Below are 24,684 nucleotides of genomic sequence, written 5' to 3' on the forward strand. Positions count from 1 at the left end.
TTGGGAGAGCCTCGCTATCGTTTTCCCCTTTCTCTGCCCTCCCCTCGGCAACTACGCACTTCTTAAATCTGCCCCTTACTCTATTCCTGGCGTTTGCTGCTGTGACGAACCGTGATGTGGCCCCCGGGGCTAGGGTTGCCCTAAAGGAGCCTGGCATTTAGAAACCTAGGACCTTTGGTTTGGGGTCGGATTTTGATGTGGCGTTTTGCATCTCTGCAAAATGGCTCTAGAAATAATCGCACACAAAAAGTAACTTCTTCTGCGTCATTAAAATGATTGTGATTCCGTTCATCCGCTAGATTTTTCTAGGATTTTATATCTCTTCATCCACTCGATACTTGCCCTCCTTCCAATCCTTTCCTCAGCGTATGCCGTTTTTAATTGTATTTTAGATTTTGGGGGGCCAGATTGATGGTCTTTTCCTGAGGCATGGTGGTGGGGTTGTGGCTTTGGTCTGGGATTCATATCACGGGGGTGCTGCTCACTTTGTAACCCTAACCAAATCACTCCCTCTCTCTGAGCTTCAGTTTCCTCTCCTCTAAATTAGGCATCCTTAAGACATGTAGGAAACTGCCCATTGCAGCTTTTCTGTGGTAGCAGAAAATTGGAGGCGACCTAGAGACCCATCACCAGGGGAATGGATAAGAAAAATGTGATATATGTAGATGGACCGCTAGGATGAATTAGATCTAAGTACAGCAACAAGGCTGGATCTCTCAAAAACAGAATGTTGAGTGAAAAAAGAAACAGAACAAGATTTATAGTACAATACTGTTTATGTAAATTAAAACACATAACAATACCATATATTTTTCAGATACACATATATGTAAATAAACACATGAACGGTGAATTGGAAGGACATACATTAAATACACGAGAGTGGGTGCCTATGTGCGAGGGGGTATTGGATCAGGGATGGGTGATGAAGGGGAAGAAACAAAACAAAGCAAAGAATAAAAGGGACTCGCATGGACCAACGATGATGTAGTGTGCCAAGAACTGAGGAGTATGGTCAACTCAATTCTGTGCACCTGAGAGAATAAGTAAATAAATAGTAAAGTAATTGAGTGCCCAGGGAGCAGGCTAGCTGGGTAGACTCCCAGGCTTGGCTTTTTCTCCCCTGTAATATCCCTCCTCTGAATTTAGTCAAAGCTTACCGAAGTTCCAGCTGTATACAGTGGACTGTTCAGAAGGGCTCCCATCCCAGACTGAGCAGTCCTTCCAGAAGTCATTACTTTGTAGGGGGCATTTTCTAATCCCGCTAGTTCCCCCATTCAAGTTTGATCCCCAAATCACAGTCCCTGTTCTCCAAAGTGGTCCACTTTCAGAAACACCTCATTTGCGTTTTGGAGAGGAGACTGATACAGGAGTTGGAATGGTACCCAGGGGCTCCAGGCTTCGGGAAGAGATGGGATTCTCAAGTATTCTATCCCTCATGTTCAGAGCCTGGGACAAAGGAGGAAGATTTTACGAGATGGGAGTCTACCCTCTTGCTGCATACATATGTACGGTTTTAAAATTCTTTTCTCGGACCACTCTAGCTCCCAATGCTGGCACATAGTCTAGTTCGTCTCCTTTCAATTAGGTGCATACATGTATGTGTGTGTGTGCCATATGTCTCCACATACAGGCATTTGCTCACATGTGTGTACCAGGCAGTGGTGCCTCCCCACACAAAGTCACACAGACACAGTCCCACTTGACCATACTTCCCCACATGTGGTCACGCAGACAGGACACACACGCACACACACACACACACACACACACACACACACACACAGAGTCAGAAAGAGAAAACATCCAATATAGCATTGTTCTTTTCAGTTTTCCATTTACAAAATCCAATGGTGAATCCAGGCAGTTAGAAAAAAGAAATGGAGGAAAACCCTCCAGAATATACCCTACCTACTCCCACCCCTGTGGTTCCCTCCCACCCCACTCCCTGGGAAAGGCACCCCCATCACTATCACTGAGAGAACAGGTACCCTCCACCCCAGCCTCTCAGCCACTCTGGCCTGCCTTTCCAGGGTCACTCCACAGCCAGGCTCATTAATGTCTCTCCTGCCTAGAGTGCCCTCCCCATTCCTCTTGGGTCAAGGCTTCCCCAGTTCTGGGGCTGTCTTGGGGGTAGGGAGGGAGCTTAGGACAACGGCTTCTATCAGGAAGGGAAAGGGGGTAGATAAATACAGATCTCCCCCTCCCTCAGGAAATGAGAGGGAGACAAAGAATCTGGGCAAGGCCAGGCAAAGGAATGCCAGCTTGGCTCACCAGTCCATAAGAACTGGCAGTGATATGAGCCCAGAGTGGACTCTGCCCTGGGAGGGAGGCTTGGGCTCTCCCACCTGGAGAATCTGGCTGCAGTCTGCTCCACTTTGGGTGGAGGGAGGGGGAGAAGGGCTATTCAGGGGAAGGAAGTTGGGGGCTGAGGGCGCAGAAGGCCAAGGGCTACCAAGAGGGGCTTGAGGTCCCCGAGGCTTGAAGGGGACAAAAAGAGGTCAGATAGGAATGGACTCAAGTCCACAGTGCCTTGGAGCTTATACCACTATGTGTTATACCAAGGCCACCCCCCAACTTTTCATCCTCAGAAGAATAGTGTGAACCCAGGAGACAATTCTGGGGTTGAGTTCTGCTCTGACCCCAGGCACTGGGATCCAGTTACTCTGGGGAGTTTGGCTCCCTCCCTATACTTCCCTGGGGGTATGTTCCTCCCTGTATGGCACCCACATCAGCCCTAGTGGGGCTGGAGTGGATTTCCATCCTCAGGAAGAAGAGTTGGGGGCTGGGGATCCAGGAGGCAGCTCGAAAGAATGCAGCCAAGCTCAGGTCTCTTCAGCTCCAGGCGTGCAGCTCACATCCCGTTCTTCACCTAGCCTGGGCCCATCCCAGGGGTCCTTCTCCCTCCCCTCTGGCTTCTTGAACAGATGCTCAAGAAACACTTGGGAGGTCAGGACATGGTGGGGAGGGAGAGGAAACCAGGCTTTGGACCAGGGTTAGCTTAAAACAACATTGCACACAACATAGCAATTAAACGTCTCTGCTCCCTGGGGACCCAGCACCCCCTTTGGTCCCTGTTGTCAGCAGATGAATTTCTCCCTAAACATCCAGCCCTTGCTAAAGGACTCAGAAGGGGAGGGTGCATGGGAGCAGAGGGGGCAATAAGAGCTCTGGAAGTCTATTTTACAGGACAAATTTCCCCCTTCTGGACAATGTCAGAAGGAGAGACATTAAAGCAAGAAAGCCTGTCTCCTCAGCTGTTAGTAGAAAAACCTGCATTTCAGTCTTATTTTCTTTTTCTGAATTGTCACTTCTGAGAGAGAGAGGAAGAAAGAGAGAGAAAGAGAGAGAGAGAGAGAGAGGAAAGGAGAGAGATTGTAGAAGTGGAGAAGGAGGCAGCGGAGACAGGCCCCACAGAATTAGAAACGCCTCTTTCCCAGTCCCCCACCCTAGTCTCCAACCCTGGGGAGGTGTTGGCAAAGGTGCCTAGATTCCGGGTGGTTTGAGGGGCTAGGGCTGGAGCTCAGAAAGACAGGCTCCTGTATGGGGCCCACCCTTTCCTTACTGCTGGCCCCATCTCCGTAGCCATGACCTTCTCCCTGCCTGTCTGCCTACCAGCTTGCTTCACATGACACAGTAGGGTTCTCTGGGAGCCGGGACACCTCCTGTGCCCCAGCAGGGAGCGTGAGTCCTCAGGCACTTCTTGAGGTCCTTGTTGAGCAGGAAGCAGACGATCGGGTTGACAGCAGCCTGGGCGAAGCTCATCCAAACAGCGGTGGCCAGGTAACGGTGGGGCACGGCACAGGCTTTCACAAACACTCGCCAGTAGCAGGCCACGATGTAGGGTGACCAGAGGAGCAAGAAGAGCAGTGTGATCGCGTAGAACATACGGCCCAGCTGCTTTTCACCCTTGACCTCGTCCATGCCCAGCAGCCGCCGGCTGGCTGCGTGCCCATTCTGCCTGATACCCAGCAGGGTTGGTGGCATGGGCCCACGGCCAAAGCCAGCGATCCAGTTGGCAGCAGCCTGGCCAGTGGCCCCAGGGCCATGGAATGTCCAGTTCTGGCTGATGGCTGGCACCATCTGCACTGGCTTCATCTTGCGGTGACGATACTCGAAGAGGAGCAGCTTGCCATAGACAGCATGTGTAGCTGCCATGAGCACAGCCAACATAAGCATGAAGCCCAGCGTGTCATTGGCCTTGAAGTAGCGATGCTCAAAGATGCACTGGTCCTCCTCACGGATAAACTTGTAGGTGCCCACATCAAAGACGGGTGGGAAGGCCATGGCCACAGACAGGGTCCAGGCCATGCAGATGACAGCTGCGCATGTCCAGAGTGTCATGCGCTTGGCGTAGAAGCGGTGGTGGGCGATGGCCATGTAGCGGGTGACGCTGATGCAGAACAGCATGAAGGCCGCATGGAAGCAAAAGAGCACTGCCATAAAGGCCACAATCTTGCAGCTGAGCGCACTGAAGGTCCATGAGGAGCCATGGCGCACAGAAGCCAGCACAAAGGGGAAGCAGACGGCAGAGCGTATGCCGTCGGCCAGGCACAGGTCCAGCAGAAAGTAATAAGGAGCCTTGTGCAGGGCACGCTCCTTGAGCACCAGCAGGGACAAGATGGCGTTGCCTGCTAGGCTTACGCACATGATCAGTCCCAGCAGCACCAGCTTCACATAAGCTGATGCCGATGGCGGGGACAGTGCGCCGCTCACCTCTTCAGGCTCTCCAGTAGTGTTGGCCATACTGAGGGGCAGGGGCTGCTCCCAACCCTAAGGGATCAGCCAGTCCGGTATTCGATGGGCCCTGGGGGACTCCATCAGTTGTCCTGCTGGGCTGCACCTGCAAATGGGGATAATGGGGGAGACACAGACACAGAGAGACAGAGAGATGACGGCAGGAGAGAGCCAGAGAGAAAAACGCGGGCAGAGGCACAGAGACAGAGTGAGAAAGGATAGAATAAAAAAAATGGTGACAAAGATATCAATGGATACAAATTGAGAGGGAAATAGGGGGATGAGAATGAGAAGAGATTAGAAGAAACAGAACCAGAGAGACAGGGAGAGAGGGAAAGGAAAGATAGAGATGGAGAGAGAAAGAGAGATAGAAACACAAGAAAAAGAGACAGTGAGAACAGATGGAAAGGAGAGGAAGAAACAGAAAGGGCAGTGTTAGTGGGGCTACATGGCCTCCACACATACTCCCGAACTGGTGTCAGGCTCTGTCCCTCGCCCACTGCTGCTCCTACCCCCTCCTTGCTGGGTGAGGGGGCTGCTTCACCTCTCTGGATGTCCTCTGTTACCTGTTTCCTCCATTGGTGGGTCTGTGGGGCGGGGATGTTGGTGCAGCTCCTCTCCCCCTTTGCAAAGCCCTGAGGTTATGTTCTTCAAACTTTTTTGACTGCTACCCATAGTAAGCCAAACATTTGACATCACAACCTGGTACACATACACGAGTACACACATAACTGAACCAAAAGTTTCACAAAACAGTACTGATCCTATGTGTAATGTACCCCGTTAGGTCTATTCTATTTCATGATTTTTTTTTGTTAATGCTGGTAGTCACCCATTAAATGGGCTTTTTAATTCATGATCAGGAATGTGCTTAGCGTCCTCAAGAAAGAGTGGGAAGACCAGTGTGGTTGGGAAAGGAAAGGCGGGGGAGACAGTGGTAGAAAGTGAAGTCACAGAGGTGTCTGGAACCAGATTGTATAGGGCTGTGGGCCATGACAAGGACTTGGGTTTTTATTTTAAGTGGGGCAGGGAGTATTGTGAATATAAAGATATGAGTGTGCTTGTGTGCATTTCTTCACTGAAAACCGATTTATTGAGCATCTACTGTGTGCCAGGCACTGGGGACACAGCTGTGAACCAGATAGAAAAGGATCCCTGCCCATATGGAGCTGATATTCTAGATGATAAAGAAGATGTATAGGTGAAGTATAGTAGGTCAGATGATGATAAGGTCCTAAAAAGAAAAGGAAAGGAGAGAAAGGGGATAGGAAATGCTAGGGGTGGGCAAGGTATACTTTTAGATGAAATGGACAGAGAAGGCTTCACTGAGGAAGTGTCATCTAAGCAAAGACTTAAAGGAGGTGAGAGTGGGCCATGTGGATATTGGAGGGAATAGAAGTCCAGGCAGAGGGAACAGCCAGCGCAAAGGCTCTGAGGTGGGATCACACATGGTGTATTTGGGGAAGAGCAAGGAGGCCACTATGTGTGGAATAGAGTGAGTGATCAGAAAATGGGGGGAGGTAAGGTCAGAAAGGTGGTGTGGCCAGATCATGCAGGCCACGGTGAGGACTGTGACTTTTACTCTGAGTGAGATGGGAGCCATGGGAGCAGAGGCAAGATGTGATATGACTTGGGGTTGAAAAGGATCCCCCTTGCTGCTGTGGGGAGCAGAGACCAGGTGGGGCAAAGGTGGAAGTAGGGAGACTACATAGGAGGCTCCTGCAGTAAATCAGATGAGAACTAAGAGCACTCTGTGTCCCTTGCCCAGCTTTATTTTTCTTTGTAGAACTTATCTCTTCTAATGCACTATATAATTTACTTAAAATTCAGTTTATTGTCTGCCTCTCCCTATTAGAATGAAAGCTCCACAAGGGCGGGGATTAGAGACTCAGACATTCTCCTCTAGAAGAGCAGTGCAGAGCACACAGTAAGTCCTCAGTCAAAGGCTGTCAGATCAATTGGATGTGGGACTGAATGGGCTGGTGGCTCAGGGAGGGTTGCCTGGAGGCATTCAGGTAGGATTTGCTGAAAGAGCAGCCTGGGCAGTACAGGAGTGGGAGGGCACAGGCAAGGCTTGAGGGGGAAACAGGAGGGCTCCTGGTGTGTGTGAGCAGGGGGCAGGGGGAAAGGAGTGTGATAACGTAATGTGGTAGGTCCCAGAGGGAAGGCAGCAAGCTCAGAACTATTGTTGGGGCTGGGATGGGCTTGAGGTTGAGGTACACGAGGCTGAGTGGAGCCTTTCTACCTTCTCCCTCCCAGGAAGTCACCCCTCGGTATTGTTTCCCAGCTCGCTCCAACCTGGCCTGCCACAGCCACCTGGGGCCAATCTCTTTTGATGGCACCCCGAAGTCTCAGACACAGTGCCAATAGGCCATGAGAAGGTGCTAGGGCAGGGGCTTGGGAGAAGTGGGGTTGGTGGGCCCTCTTTCAGCCCCCTCAAGGCCTGACAGCTCCCACAGAACTGTGGCCCAGCTGATAGCTGGGGGTTTGTAAATGTGTACACACATACACACACACTCCTTAGCCTTGAGGGGAAGCAGGGGGAAAGCAGTAGAGACAGAGAGAGATTGAATATAAAAGAGAAACAGAGAGACACACAGAGTGACAGAGGAGAGAGGTTTGTGAGAGAAAGACAGACATAGGAGGGAGAAGGGGAGAAATAAACAGAGAAAGGGGAGCAGGCCTTACACACAAACAGGAAGAGATAGAAATAGAGACAAAAAGGGAAAGAAGAGTGAGAAAAAAGAGAGAGACACACATAGAAACAGAGTATGAGACAGAAGAGAAATAGAGACAGAAGAGACAGAGAGAAAGAGAGACAGAGAAGGAAGGAGAGAGAGAAAAGTGAGAGAGACAAAGGGAGAGAGGGAAGGAGGGAGGGAGAAAGAGAAAGACAACAACAGAGAGATAGGAGAGGGATAACGCCAGGAAAGAGAGAATAGAGAGATAGAGAGACAGGTCGGGAGAGAGGCAGAGATAGAGACAGAGAGAAGCAGAAATAAAGATGGAGAGAGAGGGAGACACAGAGAAACACACTAAGATCCAGAAGGTGGATAATTTGTAGCCCAGAGTCTCAGTGAAAACAAAAGAAAACAAAACAAAAAACACACTAAAATGAACAAAACACAAAACAATAGCAGCAAACGAACAAAACCCTGGTGTTGCCTGGAAAGCTGGGGCGACTCTACAAGCGAGGAGACGGTTCTTCAGAGCAGACTGGCAGCCACAGCGTGGGCCCATCCTAGGCTAAAAGTGTGAGCAAATGCACACAACACATACACACCTGCTCGTGCCCAGACGCCCTCAGAAAGATACGCAGACAACTACTCACACGCTCACACAGAGACATAGGCTCCTGCTATGGAGACCTAAGGACAGCAACCAGCTCACACGTACGGACGTTGCCTCGCACGCATGCGCACACACGGTATATGTTCTATGGGGCCTTTTTTCACAGGCACAGTATACCCATCTAAACACCAGTGCATCATCTTCAACAAAGGCGTTACTGCCCCCTAGGGGACATTTTGGAAATCTCCAGGAGCATTTTTTGTTGCCACGATGCTGGAGTGTAGGACTTCCTTCTAACATTTAGGGGTCCAGGGCAAGGATGCTGGCCATCCAGTGATGTGTGAGGCAGTCCCACACAGTCAACATATGTCCCAAGTCCCCTAGGACTTTGGGCTCGTAATGAACTGAACCTTGAATCTAATTACTCTATTTCACATATAAATACAAATTTCCCACTAGTTTAATATACCCTGAATTACTCAAGAATATGGCTGGCAAGTAAGTCCAGAAGAAACTGCACTTTGCTTGGGGGAGCACTTTTTTTTGAGTTGTTAACTATTTTGGAAAATCTCACCCCTAGGCCTTTGCCTGTCATTTTCCTGCACTTTGAGCAAGGGGCAGCTTCTGACTTTTTCCCCTTCCAAATCCACATTTACTCATAAGATGTTACAAGCCTCTAACTACCTTACTGAATTTCCTGGGGAGTGCCATGCCCAAACATTCATATATCAAAATACAAATTACTACCTTATAAATCACTTTCCTTTAATTAATTTATTTGTATTAGGGTTAATACAGTATGCATAATATATGAAATAGTTACTATATGGATTTTCTTTTTAAATTATATGTGCAGAGAGATTATATTATCTAAGAACTTCATGTCTGTTTAGTAAAGGGGTGTTACAAAATACGTTACATAAAAGAGAGTGTTAGCTATGAGAGGGCTGAGAACTGCTCATATACACCAACACACTGAGACACACACATGTGCAATGGCTCATAAACCCACAATTATAACTCCCCTAACACACACACACACGCGCACACACACAGATGAACACTCAAATCCTGACAGATAGATACACATATGCAAACCTACTCACACATAGACTCATATATACAATCTACCTGATTATTCAAATCCTCTCACATAATCAGATAAACTTCTGTGACACAGGCATGTACACAGTGGCATACCTATATCATCACATACAAATACTCTTACACAATAACACTCGAAGTCACTTACATATGCCACCATACTCACATGCACTTGAAACCTACTACATCCATACACACACACAAACACACACATGTATGTACACACAGACAGAATCCCCCTCAGATATCCACAGATACATTTACATGGAGAAAAAACCAGACAAGCAAAAACTCCTTACATATACATACATGTACATACTCTAACACACTCTAACACACAGGCCGACTGAGCCAAACCCTTTCACATAAATTAGGCGCACTCAGCAAAACAGACACGTACATCCTGACACAGGTACACAGATACCCATTCAGGTACATACTCACTTCTGTAGAGAAGTATACCAGCTCCAACACACACATACCCGCTTGCAACGTGCAAGCACAACCAACCACAAAGAGAAAAACCACCCATGTATACTCTTGCACACACAGACATGTGTACACACACAAACTTGCTCACATTACTTGATATACACACCCCGCAATAGGTCTACACCCAGAGACAAACTTGCACACATGCACATACCAGCAGACTCCTTCAGGCGCAGGTGGAAACATCAGCAGAGCTGCTTGGCTGGTGAGGGGCACCTGCCATAGCAGGGAGCCAGACCAAGAAAGGCTCTAGGGGCTCAAAGGGAGGTTGTAAATGTTTGGATCGCTTCCTGTTGAAACATCCCAGATAGTCTGATTATTAATTTGATTGCCACTCTTGTTCATCAGTGAGGTTTTTTGGTTTTGTCCATACATGTACAACACTTGTTTTTCTTTTTAATTTGACCTTATTTAAATTTTTCCGCAACTTTTTTCCTACAAAAATAGTTGCATGACTGTTGCTTTATTATATTATTATTATTATTATTATTATTATATAGTAGCAGGTATTCCTAAAGATAATATAACTATTTTGTTAATTGCCCTGATTGTTCCTTCTTTATAAAAAATTTTTTCCTTATAGAACATTTCAGATATAAAAAAGTAGAAAGAGAGGGGCGCCTGGGTGGCGCAGTCGTTAAGCTTCTGCCTTCGGCTCAGGGCGTGATTATGGCTTTCCGGGATCAAGTGCCACATCAGGCTCCTCCTCTGGGAGCCTGCTTCTTCCTCTCCCACTCCCCTGCTGTGTTCCCTCTCTCGATGGCTGTCTCTCTGTCACATAAATAAATAAAATCTTTTAAAAAAAAAGTAGAAAGAGGGTACGCCTGGGTGGCTCAGTTCGTTAAGCATCTGCCTTCAGCTCAGGTCATGAGCCCAGGGTCCTGGGATCAAGGCCCCACATTGGGCTCCTTGCTCAGCAGGGAGCCTGCTTCTCCCACTGCCTGCTGCTCCCCCTGCTTGTGCTCTCTCTTTCTGACAAATAAATAAAATCTTTAAAAAAATAATAATAAAAAAGTAGAAAGAGTCCTGTAATGAACTTCAGTGCACCCATTGCCCAGATTCACCAATGATCAACCCTTAGGGTCTTGTTTTGCCTATAACCTCACCCACTTCCCCCGCTTCCAGAGTATTCTGAAGCATATCTATTATACCACTCATCCATAAGTATTTCCCAGTGTTTCTAAAAGGACTCTTTTAAAAACGTTACAATATAATTTTTATTATTTCTTGGTTTATTTACTGATTTACTTGTGACTGGCTTTTAATATTAAAAATTAGCCAAAACTGATTCTTGGTGGGATTTCATAATTTATTTCATAATAAATTATTACCTTTTGTTGTTAGGTAAAAATATTTGTCAATAAAAGAATAAAGCCTGACTGTGGTTGAATTGAATTGATTCATTAAAGGGAAAGCTAGACCTTTAAGGCTTTGTTTCCAGAGTGCTGTTCTTTTAAGAATGCAGAAGACCTCAAATTTGTTTTTGCTTTAAATCAGTTTTCAGAAGTCACTAAGATCTGCTGGCCCCTTCAATACTTCATATTCAACTAGATTTAATTTTTAAGATATTTTTTCCTATCAAAATGGACTTTTTGATTAAAGCTGGAAAATCAGGAGACTCACAAGACAAACACAGTCTGCCCTCCAGAAACTCCAAGCTGTCCCCAGTTTAGTGAGGATTGTCCCAAATTTGGATTCAGCTGCCAAATAAGCCTCTCATCCTCAGCCTATATGTCCAATTTGTAGGGAAAAGTTATCAAAAGAAATTTTGCACTGGGTGTTATATGCAACTGATACATTGTTGAATACTACATCTGAGACTAATGTATGTTGGCTAACTGAATTTAAATTAACAAGATTTTTAAAAAAGAAACGATTTCCCAGTAGGCTATGTTGGTCAACTGGCCAGGAAACACTCTTACAAAGAGAAATATTTGGACTTTTAAAAGCATCTCAAAATGCAAATTAAGAAACCTGGCTCTTTTATGAGATGAGTTAGAACATTACTTTTTCTTTTTAATTTGGGTTAGAAAATTCTTAGATGGAGTTCAACCAGCTAGGGACAGGATTGCATGATTAACAAGTAAAGCTAAGATGCCCCTGCCAGTAGTATCTCAGCATTCTGCCAGGAAAGTTCTAGCAGTCTGCCAGGAAATTGTCCACATCATATTTGGGACCAATGAAGTAAAAAGAATAGGAAAGAGGTCACTTTCAAATATTGTTATTAGGAGACACAGTGATGATGGGTCAAAGGACAGTGAAATGACACTAACTCAGAAGATTGCTGAATCAAAAGGGTTTTCATTTTATACTGATGCATCTCTAGATGTTGATTAATTGTGCTCAGTTCAGAGTACTAGTCAGAAAGCCTGAAGAGAAATGCAAGAAGCACCAAAATAAACTAAGGTTGAAATATTCAAAATGATACATCAATATTTTCTAATATTATGGAAACTCTGCCTTAGTCTGTGGACTGATGCTGCTGTTGAGATGGCATGGAGTTTATATCTGGAATTTGTTCTGAAAATGCCAAGATTAATGCACCAAGGAGCACTCACCTATAAAAGTCTACCTGTAGGTCTAATTTCCACAGTAATTGATGGTAGGTGAATTTGATTAAACCCAAGATACTACCCACCTGTGTGTTGGATTTCTGTGAAGCTTCGGGATCAGTACACTTTTCTCTATTGTTTTAAACCTAAATATGTAAGGATTCTGTAAAAGATTTATGAACTAAAAGAAAAATTTCAGCATTTTTTTTGTGAATGATTCTCATTTGCAGATTTGATGCTTACTCATTTCAACAAATGGCTCTTTGAGCACATGAATAAAATTACATCAAAAAATATTAAGACTCTCAAAAATATATGAAAGTATACTGTCAAGGTTTATGGATTCAAAACCAAACTTCAACTTAGAAGTGAGGTCATGTATGGTTCCCTGGATGATAATTAGTTGGTGTTATTAAGTTGACTACTAAAAAATACTTATTAAGATGAGTAGAGCAATGTCTGTGTCTACTTAAGGCAAAAGTTTCATCAATTATTTTGAAATACTCAAAATGAAAATTTTTTTGGTTGGATTCAAAATTCACGTGCATTTGTTACAAGGAATTTCAACATCACATTTGATTGAAAGAAAAGAAAGAAGTGTTAGATTTAAAGAAGGATCCTATCTTTGAAGCACAAAATTCAAAGACTATGAGTTATCCAAGTCCCGATTATTGATAAGAAAGGAGTTTAAATCAGTAAACAAAACAAAACAAAACAAAACAAAAAACTCTTTGGTCATTTGCTGCCACCTACTCATGCTAGCAGTTTCCTGTTGATGGTGACCACCAAGAGACAGAGGAGGTCATTAGCCATTTTGAGCATAAAACCTGGGTCTCTGCCTGGCCATGGCAAAAACAAGTGAGTTATCAAAGGGAGGTCAAACAGAGGGATGAATAAGCAGTTAGTTGTTGCATTTCTTAAGAAAGGTTGGTATGGTGTGAAAGCTTCAGAGAAACCAAAATGGCACCTAATGACCGCAAAGCTAATGCTTTTAAGGTGAACTTTGCTGACCTGCAGAATCATGCAGCTACGTTTCATACATTCAAGCTAATTACTGAGGACATTAAGGCAAACGGTGCCCACACGACCTTCACAGACTAGGTCTTACCTTCATCAACAGGCTTTCCAAGATCAAGAAGTAGCAGGTCACAATAGAAGCTTATATCCCTGTCAAAAGTATTAATGGTTATTTGTTTGTTTTGTCTGGGTTTTTACCAAGAAAAACAATAACTTGATGTAGAAGATTGATGCTCCGCACAAACTACTTTACCAAATCATGATGAAAATGTCCATAAAGGAGTCAAATTACCATAAAATAAATAAAGGCAGTCGTGACCAAAGGCTCAGAAGTGGCATGAATGCTGACCATTACAAATTTGCACAAGTGAATAAAAGTTATGTTTCCAGACGTGAGCTCAGTGTTCCATGAAAAAATCCTGAAAATATTTCACTTGGAAGTTGTATACCAAAAGTTGTATACAAATTCAATATTTAATAACTCCCCTAAAACTGCATTTTTGTTTTCCTCATCACGATTTGTATAATGTAAAGAAAATGTAAGGAATTTCTTTTCACCAAACCACAGTACCCCTAAATCCTCTTCAGTTTACTCCAATGTGCCATACAGATATTTTACCTTTCCCATGTGCCAGATTGGGAATGCCCTAAGACATTCACATCCAGTCACATTGCATAGACACACTAGCACACATGGACAGATAAGTGCACACAGGAACACATGTACATCAAGATTCAAACCCAGACTTACACCAGCTGATAAGCACAATCAGGTGTATGTGTTCAGGTACACACACACACACACACACACACACCCCTCCTCTCCTACACAGAAAGTTAGGCATGTGCGTAGGTACCCACCTTCCAGCAAATCATGCAAAGATATACAAAACCCACGCAAACACACACACACACACACACACACACACACACACACACACACAGAAAGTTAGGCATGTGCGTAGGTACCCACCTTCCAGCAAATCATGCAAAGATATACAAAACCCACGCAAACACACACACACACACACACACACACACACACACACACACACACACAGATAGCCACCCTTCAGTAGAAATATAGACCTAGGCAGAGAAAAACTCACCATACACATGGGCACATGCAGGCACATACACAAATAAACCAAATCATATGGACCTGGGGCACCCGGGTGGTTCTGTCAGTTAAGCAACTGACTCTTGATTTCGGCTCAGGTCATGATCTCAGGGTCATGAGATCGAGCACCACTGGGGCTCTGCACTGGGTGTGGAGGCTGCTTAAGATTCTCTCTCTCCCTCTGCTCCTCCCCCCACGCTCCCGCGTGCACGCACTCTCTCTCTCTTAAAAAAAATAACCAAATCATATGGACCTACATGCTTTCAGACACAATCATGCATGCACAGACATAAGAACAGACATTCACACACAGGGTTTAAGTCTGATTCACATCCAATAGATCCAGGCCCTCCCCAACCCCAGGCTCATACATTAAGAGATTAAAATCCACTATTTTATGGAATACTACTCAGCCATCAAAAAAAGTGACATCTTGCCATTTGCAATGACGTGGATGGAACTAGAGGGTATTATGCTAAGTAAAATAAGTCAATCAGAGAAAGAACATTATCATATGATTTCACTCATATGTGGAATTTAAGAAACAAAACAGAGGATCATAGGGGAAGAGAGGAAAAAATAAAACAAGATGAAATCAGAGAGGGAGACAAACCATAAGAGACTCTTAATCATAGGAAACAAACTGAGGCTGACTGGAGGGGCGGGTAGAAGGATGGGGTAACTTGGTGATGGACATAGAGGAGGGCATGGGATGTAATGAGCACTGGATGTTATATAAGACCGATGAATCACTGACCTCTACCTCTGAAACCAATGATACATTATATGTTAATTAATTGAATTTAAATTAAAAAAATAAAATCCACTATTTTGTACAAAACTTGCCCTGATACACATACATTATACACACAGTACAGACATGCTCACACACACTGGCATATCGCTCAGGTTCACTGCTACACACACATAGACAGGCATTATACAGAGCAATGCAGACTCACACATACATAACCACATAGTTACCAATGCTTATAAACACAGACAGACATAAACCCTCAGATGCACACACCCATTCACACCTATGCATTCACTTATACAACACAAATATATACATCCTAGTACATGGCTATATGGGCACAAATCCTTTATACACACACACACACACACACACACACATCACCACATATAAACCTGGTACTACCTGTTTACATATTCAGATAAAAACATACTGGTGTGTGCGCACACACACGTGCATACATGCACACACGTGCTTATATACGCAGCATACCAGCAATGCAGGTAACATCTGCACTGACAGGGACACACATCACCACAGACACAGATGAGTGCATTCATACACCCAGATGTACACTGGGAAATACACATGCATGGCCAAACCCCCTTCGTTGACCTCCTGGACACACACTTCCTTTCTCATACACTCATGGTTTCATATACACACTGGGGGCACATATAAGTATAAAGCCAGTTTTATGTATAAAAACACTCACATACACACAGAATCGACTCACTTTTTTACATATACACATGGATACAGATAATGGGGCAAATATGCACATAGAAACTACTCCGTTGCACTTGCAGATGGACACATACTGTTACTTACACACCAGGCACATGAAATAATTGTAGTACCAGGTTAACACCTGATAAGGAACAGAGGACTTATTATGTGCCAGGCACAAACATTAACTCATCTGATTTTCACCCTATGAGATAGATAGTATTATTATCCTTACTTTACAAATAAGAAACGGGGGCTTACTTGAGATTAGGTGACTTGCCCAAAGCCCCACAGCTAATAAATGGCAGAACTAGGATGCAAACCCAGAGCCTGGCTCCAGAGACCTTGCCCACTGAAATTATTAACGTGGAGAAACACACTCACACACACATACAGATTCACACCACTCTAGCACAAACACATGCACACACAGGCCACGTACCAACATACTTGGCTACCAATAGCCACACATGTAAGCACATACACAAATACGGATGACATTTACAGACACTCTAGAGAGGTATATATGCCCTAGGAAAGATATACACATACATACACGCCCACAATCACACACCCCACCCAGGCACACCCACACTATCATACACACAAAACACCCAGATACACCACCTATGAACCATCTGGATAAATCCACACTCACATGCAGATACACCCACATTCTCAGATACGTTCCCCACCCAAATACACCCAAACACTCTCACACACACTATGCAGATACACTCACATGCACACACCCTCACCCAGATACTCACACACCCCACACAGATTGACCTATATACTCGCTTTCACACACCACCCAGATATACCTTGTCTCTCACACACCAGCCAGAGAGAAGCCCATGCTTCTTACTTAGATACACCCACACTCACACCTCAATCCAGATAGGTGCACATTCTCTTCCTTACACACATCATTCAGACACACCCACTTTCGCACACATACCCAGTACTGATACAACCACACTCTCTCACACACATCCCATCCTCATACACACACACACCTCAAATATACCCTACATTCACAGCCACTCCACCCAGCTACAGCCACACTTACGGGGAACTCCCAACTCAGTACACACACACTCTCATATGCAACATTCAGATATACTCTAACCCATAGAAACGCCTAACCTAGAGCCCTCATATTTGACCCAGGCACACCTACAGTCTCTTTCACACATGGTATCAAGACACACGCCCACAATGACACACACACCATTCAAAGACGCTACACTTACACACAGCCAACCCGGATACTCACACTCACAAATTCCCAACCAAGTACGTTCACACACACACAGATACCCACACATTATCCAGAGACACCCGTTCACACACAAATCCTATCCATATATACCCATATTTTCTCTTGTTCTCTCTCTCTCTCTCACACACACACACACACACACACACACACACACACACACATACCCCAAACACAGTCCCACTCACAGAACCCAACCCAGATACATCCACCCTCTAAAACATATATACACCATCCAGATTCATCCCAAATGGACCATTGAAATACACACATATCAACTAGATACACTCCACTACCATCTAAATACATCTGCATTCACACATACCCATCCCACCCAGATACATCCAACTTTCACACATGCCTTCCCTTTATCCCTCCCCAGATACTCCGCTGCTCAGCTCATGCTCTCATCCCCTCCACACCACTCAGATGTACTCACACTCCAGACACACACTTTCCACCCAGATATATCCCCCAAATCCTCTCACACACCCCATCCAGTTATAAACACCCTCACACAGATACCCAAGTACATATATGCTCAGATACACAACCAAAGCTCTTAGAGCACACCATCCAGATACACCTTACTACACATTCCACCACCCAAATACACCTGCGCTTTCACCCACCCACCATTTAGATGCACTCATATTCAAACACACTCCACCCAAACTATACCCACACACTGTCTCACACAGCCAACATGTACCACTACACTCTCTCTCACACACCATCCTGATATATCCACACCTCACACACGACATCCAGATACACCCACTCATACCCCCAATCCAGTTAAACCCAAACACTTACAACCACCCACCTACACCCACACATTCCTCCCACCAGATATATCTATGCTGTCACATGCCCACCACACTCAGAAACACCTGCACTCTCTTCTACACATACACACAATCCAGATCCCTCTCTCTTAAACACCATCATACCCACACTCCACACACACAATGCAGATACACCCAAACTCTCTCACACATACTACACACACATCTCATCCACATACACTCCCACACACCATCCATAGATACTCCAATTATATATACATTCACACATACCCCCTTCATCACCTAGATGTGCTCAAATTCTCTCTCTTACACACACGCACCATCTAGATATATTCCATCACACATCTCCTTTGCCTAATAGACTTATATGCTCACCCACCTAGACACCATCCAGATATACCCATACTTAAATGCTCCCACCCCGTTACACCCATTCTCCCTCATGTACACACTCTACCCAGGAACACCCATGTTGTCTTAACACAACACAGATACATCTACACTATAAAACACATACATCATCCAGACACCCCCGCACTCCCTCTCACACAATCCAGATACACCCATACACACATACTCCTCAAAAACACACAGCCTCACACATATTCCCACGTAGCTATACCCAAACTCTCATATATCCTCCACCCAAATAGGCTGATGTTCTCATATCGCCTCACAAATGTACCATTTACATGCACCCATACTCACACTCACCCCTCCCAAATACAGCCAATGCCTCACATAGATATCTTACCCAGACTTTCTCGTATGTACACACAACCCAGATCCCTTCCCTTCCTCTCCCTCCCTCCCCCTCTCACTCCCTCATTTTCTCATTCTCTTATCAAATATACCACCTTCTACACACACACACATATACACACAGACACACTATACTCTACCCAGATACACCTTTACTTATACATACACATTGACATCTAGATTTCTGCCTGGCTGGCATAACTCGGGTGCTCTCCGTGAAAACCATTTGCCAACCTTAGCTATTATACAAAGCCATTTTGTCCTGGGCCTTCAAGGGTGGGGGGATGGGAAGGGAGGTCTTTGGGTTTCAAGAAACCCGTTTCTAAAAGGTCACAGGCCCCCTTCCCTAGGGGGACATCAGCCATGATTGATTCCTACTTCTTGAGTGTGAATGATGACAAGAATTATCCTGAGACACCCCCCCCGGCCACCACCCCGCAAAAGCCCAGCACATGGTTGAGGCCAGCGAGGCCCCAGAAGAGGGTCATGGATTGCTCAGGTGTTGCCATCCTGTAGGATGTCTACACAGAGCCGGATTTGGTCTAGCAAGGTGCACTGAGTCTTAGACATGCACATCAATACATGCTGGGGTGTAGACACAGCATCACACAGACTTGTAAATACCCTCCTTTATCACTCCCTCAGGGATTAGACCCATCTGCATAGGCCTAAGGCCAAATCTCTCTCTCTCTCTCTCACATACAGACCATCAGACCGGCACATGCACAAATGCCTACACTTACCCTATGCACAGGCACACTTATAGCAATGCACACTCACATTGCACTTGGCCCCACGTCTGCACATTCATTTACTCTCAAACATAGGTGTACATTCATTGCACACATTCACATGACATAATGCCCGTGAATGACACACATTCACTCACAAACACAGGTATACATACATTCAGGCATACTTCCACATGTCCACGGACAGGCAGACTCTCACACCCAATGAGACAGTGAACAAACATGACACACAGAGGTGGGATCCCAAATGTACACACACATATACCCAGATATGACCACATAAACATTTGCACACACACTTATGTGTAGGTGTACGCATGTACATAAACACCCAGATGTGCACCTGCTTGTCAATGAGACAATGTATTCATATACAGACATTGTAATACACACAGAGACATACAACTGGGCATGTATGCCTATGAGCATATTCACATGCACACAGACATGTACGTCATTCATTCCTATATGCATAACCATACATGAAGACACAAATGTACTTAAAAAACACACTCATGCAATTATAATAGGAATGCACACGATGTGTGCTCAACACAGTTCATACATCCATATGAGAAGCTATGCAAACAAATATTCATTTATACTTAAATTGTCAGATAGATTTGGACACAAAGCTATGTTCACACACACGCACAAATGGAAGAATAGTCACATATTCTCACATCCTTGTACATCTGCACAAGAATTGATAACACTTAGCACATACACATGCAAAGACACACACACACACACAAACGTATGTATGGCATGCATATACATTCACTTAAACTGTTCTATGATATATGTTCCAGAATAAATACAAACACACATATACAAATAATTAGAACTACACAAACTGGTACATTCACACACCTGTACATTCAGACAGGCACACAAAGGCATATTCACACACACACACACTTAGATGTACGTGAACACATGGGCAAATATAAAGACATGTTCACTCAAATGCACACACAGCCAGATGTTCACACATATTAGCATATACACACACATATACACTCATGATCCCTCACAGGCATATCCACACTCACACATTCACACTTGTACTCAGAAATTCAGACAAAACACATATTGAGGTATGTGCACCAGGTATTATGAAATCTAGTTACTCATGCATACCACAACCAGACTTGCACTCACATGTAACATTGTACCCACAAACACAATTAGACATGTACCCAAATGCATTCTTTCAACTATGCACACAGCCTTTTGTGCATATATACACAGGCATAGATCCCCCCCACAGCCATACCTATATACATAATCAAATGTGTACACATGGGCATACCCAGAAAAAACATTTTCATGAACAAAACATGTATTCATACACTCCCCCCACACACAATTAGTTCTCTTTATATGAGGGTGATCATCTACACTAATATCTCCCTAATCAGATGTGAACCCATAGGTCTGTCTACAGACCTATGAACCCAAACACACACACACAGAGACATACACACAATTGAAAATGTTGGAGAATCCACATGGACATCAACACACAGACCTAGTCATACACATACGTGACAGACAGACCCACACAGAAGCATATTGACACACACATACACTCCCATACATGCATGGACACACACACCCCCTTACACTCACAAACACACCATTTAGATATACCTATACTCATGTGCGCACATAGTCACATACAAATATACACAGAGACAGCTAGACGTTCACTTAATTGGGCATGCATACCCAGGCGTTCTGAAACCCTCATACTCACACGCATATAACCAGACACGGACACTCAAAGACAAATTGATACCACACACATATACAACTAGACATTCAACAGGCCTGTTGGCTCACAGAAACACAATCTTAACTCAGCCTCAGAATCAAACATGCCCATTTGCTCACCCAGACAGACATGCAAAGTCATACCCACTCCCCTGTACACACACAAGCCTACCCAGACACTCACACACTTGCACACACCATCGTGTGGTCTGGTCCACACACAGACTCATATATATCCACAATTCCCATGGACAGACACATATACTCACAGACTGCACACGTACATCGTTACACATGTCTACCCACTCTCAGGCCCAGATGCCTCCAAACCATGGGCTGGGTCCTCTCCCTTCCACACCAAATGCTTCTACAGAAAAGTCTACTCTATACCTCAAAGCCCCACCCCTTCCAACCCTCACCATGGGGTCTTCTGGGTCTCAGATTTTCCCCTCCTCCTCCTCCTCCCCTGCCCGTAAGGACCTTCCTCCAGCCACCCACCCCTCACTCAATGTTCCACCGCATCTCCACACCCAGAAACCAGCCAGCAGACCCCACTGTCCCCCCCAGTCCAGGCTCTAGGTTAGCAAATCCCTGGGACCCGTCCCTCCATGGGTCTGACTGCTGCATGGGCCACACCCCAGCACTACCAGAAGCCCTGCGATCTCAGAAGCTTCAGCCTTGTCTCCAGGCACTGCCAACCACTGACCACAGGCCCAACTCTTGCCAAGTCTCCCCTCAACAGGGAGACGCCTACATCACCAGGGCCAGGAATGGTGCAGGCTGCAAGCCAGGCCTCTGCTAGCTCATGGGAGCTCAAGCCTCTGTGTGTGTGTGTGTGTGTGTGTGTGTGTGTGTGTGTGTGTGTGTGCGCGCGGGCAGGGGCAAGTACAGGGAAAGGAGTGGAGGGGGGTGGGAGGCTCTGCCCATAGCCACCACTTATCACTCCCTACAAAGGAAGAGTGACAACATTGAGCTGCTCCTGCCTCCCCTCCACTCCCCAACCCCCATTTGCCTACCTGCTGTCCTCCCTAGATGTCTGCCAAGACCCTGGAGAAGAGGGGCCAGTCCCTCCTCCAAATAATCAATAACAATATTAATCAAGAATAATCAGCAATATCGACCATGAGCTTTGCTGATACTGTTTCAGTGCCACTACTATGCACATCCTTTATTTGCATGCACCGCCTCATTTAGTCACCACACACGCCCATGATGGGAGGGTTACTGGTCTCTTTGACAGATGGAAAACTGAGGTTCAATAAGTGGCACACTCTCACTAAAGTTGCAGAGCTAGTAGTTGGGGGAAGTGTCCCAGGAGAATCCACGTTCTCCATGTATCCGGCTTTCCTGCCCTTCCAGGCATAGGGACCACTGGCCACCGTGCACAAGACCATAAGATCTGGGGATCCCAGACACAACACGGGCATGTGAAACAGAGATAGAGAGCCTTGGATGGAGGCTGGGACCCACACTGTGGCCCCGCAGGTTGTGTGGCATGGTCCTGGCCCCCACAGAGCCATCAAGCAGCCTGGGGCCTGGAAGTGCTTCCCACCCCCACCCCACTTTCCCTACAGTGGCTTTCTGCCCCTAGCTGGGAATCACAGCAATATCTTCAGTGCAGAGCCAGCAAAAGTCTGTGCTACCTGTGGGGAGAGACGGGAAAGTAGAAAGGAAGGGAAGTAGGGAGGGAGGGAAGAAGGAAAGAAAGAGTGGGGGGTGGTCTGGGCTTGGATCGGCTTCTCTGTCATGTCTACCCACCTGCCTGCTCACACACACACACACACACACACACACACACACACACAGAAACACACATATCCTGCATGCAGGCCAAGGAACCTCGAGGAGAGTGGAGGAGGAGGGAGAGGGAGAGGAGGCAGCTGCATGAGGCTGAGCCTGCCCAGGGTGCAGGCATTTAGGAGAGCACTGCCAGGCTCCCAGGCATGCCTTCCACAGCTAGCACACAAGGGATTATTAACACAGCCTCATGCCCCAACGCGACCATAATGATAAAAACAGACCCCCGTGTGGGGAGTGGGGAAACAGGTGGTAGTTCCCTTTCTCATGGGACATTTGCGATTGAGAAGATGGAGATGGCTTGAGGACTCTACAGGCTTGGGTGCCCAAGTAGTCCTTGTGATGGAGCAGGGATGGGGGGTGGGGGACACACTAACCGAGTCAGAGAGAGACAGAGAGCATGGCAGTGATGGAGACCCTGAAATATGTGTGGGGAGACAGAAGAGAAATCTCAGCCCCCCCATCCTTGGTGGAGGGATGCTGACTACTTACCTGGGCTCTCTCAGCAGGGCTGTCTTGGAATCCAGGGAGGGGGCTCAAGCTGTCTCACCCAGGATAAATCACAGCCCAGGCCACATTGTGGGACCCTCAGTGATCTGGCGGCCAGTGACACTCCTGCTTCTGTTGCCGTGGATACAGCAGCCGGGCTGGTCTAAAACGCAGACAGCGGGGGAAGCAGGCACCGAAGGGGTGCACCGGGCAGGGCTGGGGGCGTCGGGGAACACCAAGTGGGCAGCACACAGCCTTGGGGTGCCCAGGTAGCTGGCAAGTGAGGATCCAGGCAGGTGCTTCCCCCACTACACACTCCCACCCCCATCTTCATGCCACCGCCAAGCTGGGAGGGGGGCCAGTCCTGGCCCCTGCTACCCGTCTGCCCGCCCTGCTGCCGGTCCCCCCTCCCCCCGCCCCGTCTGCTTTGCTGGCCGCCGCCTTTTGTCCTCAGAAGACACGGTCCCCGCGGGGCCTCTGCCAAGCCTCTAGCAGATGCTCAGGGGCCATGGCTCCTCTCTGGGAGCACTCTGGCCATGGCCTGGGAGAGCCCCAGATTGGGGGGCTCTCATCCAGGCTCACCCCGCTTCCCAGGCCTGGTGGGGATGGGGAAGAGGTGTAGGTCCACAGCCAGAGGCAGCAGCCGAGGTGCTGTTGGGGAGGGGATGGACGCCAGAAAGAGGGGGTGGGGTGGAGAGAGAGGCTGGCCTGATAGCTGTGTCCCGGGTTTTAGATCCGGGTTGAGGAGGGTGGCTCAGAGCATCCGGGGGGGGGGTGTCCTGATGCAAAACGGGGGTACCGTGGGCCTGCCGGAGGCAAGCTCCTGACCTGGGAACCACTCCAGCTCACACAAATCCAGGTCCCAAGATGTTGGGGACACCCAGCCTGGACGGGGTATCAGTGGGGATCCCAGGGCGTTAAGCTGGACCCCATCCAGCTTGTCTGTCCCCCCTCTCCTCGATTTGCACGGTCCCTGCCTCAGGGGCGGGCGGGGGAGGAAGGCAAGCAGGGAGGGAGAGGGAGGGAAGGAGGGAGGCTGAGCAGGCAGGGAGACTCCCAGCCGCCAGCCTGGTCCTCCGTGGGGCGGGGCGGGGCGAGGCTGGGTGGGGGCTGGCGAGGCTGGGGAGCAGCCGGCTGGCTGGCTGGCTGGCCGACTGGGTGGGGATGCTGGCGTGGCGGCCGTGCTGCCAGGACAATAGCTGGCTGGGGAAGTCA

At 46.7% G+C, this 24,684-nt stretch overlaps 1 protein-coding gene across 4 annotated transcripts; it reads right to left on the bottom strand.

The window, feature by feature from the left end:
• Positions 1–757: 757 nt before the first annotated feature.
• GPR173 (G protein-coupled receptor 173) lies at positions 758–24,183 on the bottom strand. Of its 4 annotated transcripts, XM_045799369.2 has the most exons (4): positions 23,473–24,183; positions 13,285–13,343; positions 9,779–9,914; positions 758–4,843 (listed from the first exon to the last, which is right to left on the bottom strand). In XM_045799369.2, exon 4 carries the CDS (start codon positions 4,744–4,746, stop codon positions 3,625–3,627), a length of 1,122 nt encoding a protein of 373 aa, XP_045655325.1. In that variant the 5' UTR covers positions 4,747–4,843; positions 9,779–9,914; positions 13,285–13,343; positions 23,473–24,183; the 3' UTR covers positions 758–3,624. The 4 variants fall into 4 exon arrangements, with proteins under 4 accessions (XP_045655325.1, XP_087716374.1, XP_087716375.1 ...); XM_087860248.1 differs by having other exon boundaries at positions 758–9,914; XM_087860249.1 differs by having other exon boundaries at positions 9,779–13,343.
• Between the last annotated feature and the right edge of the window lie 501 nt (positions 24,184–24,684).

The sequence above is a fragment of the Ursus americanus genome, chromosome X (genome assembly GCF_024610735.1).
Source record: "Ursus americanus isolate L20-20 chromosome X, mUrsAme1.1.p, whole genome shotgun sequence".
Classification (NCBI taxonomy): Eukaryota; Metazoa; Chordata; class Mammalia; order Carnivora; family Ursidae; genus Ursus; species Ursus americanus.